General features: G+C 53.5%; 1 protein-coding gene across 1 annotated transcript; it reads right to left on the bottom strand.

The window, feature by feature from the left end:
- Positions 1-605: 605 nt before the first annotated feature.
- Positions 606-5,131, bottom strand: MYC (MYC proto-oncogene, bHLH transcription factor). The gene is given in 7 exon segments (XM_030553824.1): positions 606-1,357; positions 1,360-1,396; positions 1,398-1,594; positions 1,597-1,632; positions 2,966-3,374; positions 3,376-3,663; positions 4,817-5,131. Coding segments are annotated over 6 exon segments (1,218 nt in total). The 5' UTR covers positions 3,649-3,663; positions 4,817-5,131; the 3' UTR covers positions 606-1,091.
- Positions 5,132-5,334: the final 203 nt, after the last annotated feature.

Raw genomic sequence — 5,334 nt, 5'->3', positions numbered from 1 at the left:
TATTTACACTGGTGCCCCAGCACTGCCACAGCAGTGCTATACTCTTTATTCCTCTCGGGAAGGTAGACTACAAGCAGTGCTGTAGCCATGGAGATATAGAGCTGTATGTGCCTTGCCAGTGTGGACAGGGAGTGAGTTACAGCGCTATAAAGCCCCAACAGCACTGTAACTCTCAAAGTGTAGCCAAGGCCTTAGTTCTAAATAGAAAGGTGATCACACTGGAAGCCACTCTCCATAACTCCTATTCTTGATATAGTGAAAAGGGCAACAACTGGACTGGCCGGCTACACAAACACTAAAAGCAGTGGTTTAGGTCATTTGATGAGGCAAGGTTAAAACCTTGCTTTTACCTGCTTTGCCAATGTATGTAGACAACTGGTATCTATAGGACTGTTAATCTGGCAACTTCCCCCCCTGTATTTTATTTAAGACAAAAATAATTCAAATTTTACAATCTTAATATACCCTTCAGTATATAAAATCTGTGAGCTATAGGTGACAATACAGGAAGAAGCAGCAAAGTCTTTACACATGGTTTAACTAATTATATTTGAGGCAAAATATTTATTTATCTAAAAACAAAATAAAAATCAATTTTTTAAAAAGAATGTACTTTAAATAAAACCCACAAAATGGTGAAATGTTCGGGCACAGAAGTTCGAAGACAAAAATATAAACCCAGTTGCTACAACTTGCCGAGTATTAATGTTGCACATTTTTCTATAAAGATTTTATTAAAAGTATGTACATAGCAATAAGGTATGTAAATAGTACAGCCATATGGAGGACAAGGTGTTGGAATTGTCTTAAGAAAAAGGACATTAAATACAAATTTTCAAAGAACAAAAATTGAAAAGTTCCTCCTCAAGCATGAAGAAAAGTCCCATTTGTCCTTATGCCCAATTATTAATTATGAGGCAGCTTTGAGGTTATGGCTAAACCTTTCCAAGATCCAGCCAAGGTGTGTAGTCTTGAGTTATTTTGCACAGCATGCAACTGCAATGGTTCCATACTTTACGAACTGTCATAGTTCATGAGTAAGATTAGAAATATTAATAATTTTATTTCAGTCTGGCTTAGATTATTCTAATCTATGCACAAGAGTTCCTTAGCTGCTCAAGTTTGTGTTTCAACTGTTCTCGCCGCTTCCTCAACTGTTCTTCTCTGTAATCAGTCTGTGTCATCTGTTGAATAGAAAGAACATATTCTGTGGCTTTTTTAAGGATGACAACTTTGGGTGCCTTTTCATTGTTGGCTACCTCAGGTATTTGGTCACGCAAAGCAAAGAAACTCAACTTCAGCTCATTTCTCCTTTGGCGCTCCAAGACGTTGTGTGTTCGCCTCTTGTCATTTTCTCTGTGTCTGATGTGCGGGGACTTGAGCACTTTCGGTTATTATGATGATTGTTTGAGAACTCTGCCATTGTCCAACTTTATCCTTTTTGCTGAAGGATACTCAAGTTTGGTGGAGGGAGGAGCAGCATAATTGTGCTGATGGATGGGGACATGACACCGCTTAAGAACTAGTGGGCTGTGATGTGGCTTACTGTGTTCTTCTGTTGGTTGTGTGATTGATTCGGATTCACTTGTTGTCACACATCAATTCTTCTTTCATCTTCCTCTGGTTCTTCTTCTGGAAGAAAAAGATACCCCTGTTGTAAGTCAACTTGTAGGGACATTTAAAAAACAAACAGTTTGTACGTGTTCCTTGCTATATAATGGAGAACAAGGTGCCATTTAAAAAACAAATTTTGTAATCTGCTTCTAAAACCTGCACTTCCCTGAAAAATGATTTCTTTGAGAAATCCAACATTCAACAGAAGTACTGTTAAAAAGAACAGACTCCTCTTTTGTAATTCTTAACTCTGCATCCCAGAATGCGAAACCCTGCCTCCCAGATAGCAAGTTACGTAATTCTGAACAGACAGCAGAAGTTGAATGCTGACAGCAGATGTTACAGCATAACCCCACCCCACGCCACCCCGGCAAAATTAATCCCCCAAATCATGGAAGCCAACTGTAAATATTTAGTGAGTCTTTGGCAACACCCCAAAGCAAAGGTTACTTAACACATTTTTAAGGGCACCGTCAGAAGCTCCCCATTATTCATGGGTAATCCAAGGGGAAAAAAACCACCACTATAAACTTGTGGGCAGACAAACTCAATCCCTGACTATACATGGGTTTGTCTCTCAAACTTTGTTTGAAAGATATACAAGCATGCCTTAAAAAAAAAGCACTTTCCCAGACCCATTTACTTCTTCAGCTACTTTCACTAGCACCTCCCATCCCATCCCATGAATGTCACTGGAGGGCAGATTCAATTGGATAAGATTCTAGCTTTGGGGAATGACTCAGAGCCTGTTATGAAAGTTAACACCTTCCTCCCCCCTCCCCAATGGGCTGGTTTCCCAGGAAATTTAATTCGCGCAGAGCCTCTCAGCGTGCCTTGCTAACGTGGCATTTAAAAAAGCACATGCAATAGGGGGACTGAAGTCCTTCGGGTGGGAGGAGTTACGCACACCAGTTTCAGCAGGAAACCAACTGTGTGTCCTGTCCAGGCCCTTCGTGTTTTAAACCTTCCAAGTCTTCACCCTGAGCAAATTACAAGGCAACCCAGCAGAACTGTTATCTAGTACATGTGGCGCGCTTAACTTTTAAAGTGGCATACAACGGGTACATTCAGGGGACAAGCGTGCGCCCCAAAACGCACAGAGGGAGCAGCTCTTGCTCAGCGCTTACCGCGGGGCCGGCAAACGCTGTTTGATAAGTTATCGGAACGGGAAGCTGGAGCCATAAAGGGCCCCAGGGGAAGTCCCTGGCAGGGCCAATTACCTGCACGTGTGACTCCCCCAGAGGCGAGGAGCAGCCGGGCTGTGCCCCTGCCGATCTCCCCAGGGAAGCCCCCCTGTCTGGCTAGGCGCTGGGGCAGCCTGCTGAGAGAAGAGGGGTGGGTTGATACTCACCCGAGTCGCTGCTGGTGGTGGGCGGGGTGTCATCGCCCAGCAGGGAAGCCGGGCTGGAGCTGGGGGAGCCGGGCTTGGAGGATCTCTCACTGAGCGGGTAGGGGAAGACCACCGAGGGGTCTATGCAGTCGGAGGCGGCGGCGCCCAGGTCGTGCAGGTAGGTACTGGCGGAGGCGGGGGAGGGGGCTAGGCTGGGCGGCTGCGAGGGCGGCGGTGGCGGGCAGAGCCGGGAGCCGGAGCCCCCCTCCCTGCGGGCCGCCTGGTAGGAGGCCAGCTTCTCGGACACCACCTTCTCCAGCTTGGCGGCGGCGGAGAAGCCGCTCCACATGCAGTCCTGGATGATGATGGATTTCACGAAGGATTCGTCGTCCGGGTCGCAGATGAAGCTCTGGTTCACCATGTCTCCCCCCCAGGAGCTCGGTCACCATCTCCAGCTGGTCGGCGTTGGAAGGGAAGTAGGCGGCGGCCAGGCTGGAGCGGCGGCTGGGCGAGAGGGGCGGCGTGGGCAGCAGCTCGAACTTCTTCCAGATGTCTTCGGAGGGGGCGGGCGGCTGGAGCTCGCTGCCCCGCTGCTGCGCCGCCAGGTAGAAGTTCTCCTCCTCCTCCTCGAAGTAGAAGTAGGGCTGCACCGAGTCGTAGTCGTAATCGTAGTTCTTGCTGGGGAGGGTCGAGGTCAGCGGCATCGCGGCGGCTGGTGCCTGAGGGCCAAGGGAGGGGGACATGGGTCAGGGCGTCGCGGGGTAACAACGGAGTGCAGCCCCCCCCCGCCGTGCAACACGGGGTGCAGCCCCCCCGGAACACCCCCACTAAACGAGGCAAACACAGGGGAGACACCCCGCTGGAGAAGGGGGTCACCTACCCCCCAATACGGCGCAGGAGTGGGCTGAAGCCACCGACCCCCCCATCAATAGAGGACGTACGGGGCACACTACCAGCCCGCAGTTCGCTCCGGTGCAAAACGGGGAGCAGGAGACCCATCCGCTCGCACCCGCAGTGCGCCGGGCTGGACAGCGGGCGCTGCGGCGCCTCTTTAGAGCCGGAACCACCTTAAGAGAAGAGAGGGCGGCGACCGCTGCGCCCCCCCGCCAGCTGTAGGGGCTCCCCGGCATTCTCTCCCCTGCGCCGCCGCCGCCCGCCTCCAGTTCACTCTCGCTCCGCTCCTCTCCGCCCCTTCGCCTCCCCCCCACCCCGGCCCCAGATCTTGGCCGGCTCGGCTCCGTCCCTTCCTCGGGAGCCGGCTCCTGGTCCCCCCAGCGCCTGTCCAGCCCAGCTGGAGAGCGGTGTAAATGAGCCAGCGCCCGGCCCGGGCCCTCTCTGCCCAGCCCCAGCCCCACTTCCCCGGCAGGTCAGGAGCCGGAGCCAGCAACTGGGGAAAAGCGGAGCGAATCCTTCCAGCCACTTCCAGGAGAGGCAGCTCCCTACCTACCCAGCTGGCCCAAGCCTCGCTCCCCCTGGACTGCAAAGGAGCAGGGGGAAACCAAACTCTGCTGCCCGTGTGCCCAGCACCCAACCGGGACACTGGCTGGTTACAAACTCAGACTCCAGGGCCCCCCCCCCTCCCGCGGCTGCAGGGGACGAGCCCGATTTAAAGACCCCAGTGCAATGAATGAGGCAGAGCGCGCCTTACACACAGGCTGCCCGTGCTGCAGCTCTGGGCGGCTGCTGCTGCTACTACACACCTTGTGTCACCGCGTCTGTCCACACTTCCCAGCTAAGCCACCCCCCCAGCTCAGCGCTTTCCCAAGGGGCCACCCAGCCTAGCACCCCACAGGGTGCAAACCCAGGGCAGCCCCCCTCCCTCCGGGGAGAGCCCTACCAACAAAAGGTGCGAACGCGTCTTTGCAAACTCACCGGTTCCTCCGATGCACCGGCTGGGATATGCAGCGGGGGGCGGATTAAAGACGGTGCAAAAAAAAAAAAAGTGAAGGAGAAAAAGAAACCCCCAGTTCCCTCAATAATTATCCCACAAAAGCAGCAGGCGGGAGGGGGGAAGCGCCTTTCCCGGCGACTCTCCGCGCCAGCCCCTCGCAGACGGAATTGTAAGTCCAAGGCAGTCGGAAGTTCGCTCGCTCGGCTGTGAAGCGCCGGCCGGCCGGCGTAAGAGGGGAGGGGGCTTGACTAGGAGGCGGCGCAGCGCCTGCTACCGTGCGAGCCCGTCGCCCTCCCTCTCGCCACTGCAAAGAGCAGGCAGGCTCCCTGCACCGCCGCTTTTATAACAGGGCTCCGCCTTTCCCGCCAAAGCAGGGCTCCGGGCTAGCGGGTGGAGTGGGCTGGTGCGCGAGGGCTGGGATTGGTGCATGACGAGGACCATTTTGTTGGCCGCCGCAGTGTGTGAGGCGCGGGGAAGAGGCGGCTGCTATTACTAGCGG

This window comes from Gopherus evgoodei, chromosome 2, assembly GCF_007399415.2.
Source record: "Gopherus evgoodei ecotype Sinaloan lineage chromosome 2, rGopEvg1_v1.p, whole genome shotgun sequence".
NCBI classification, from domain to species: Eukaryota; Metazoa; Chordata; order Testudines; family Testudinidae; genus Gopherus; species Gopherus evgoodei.
The sequence above is the reverse complement of the archived record's forward strand: the minus strand, read 5'-3'. Positions and strand labels throughout refer to the sequence as shown.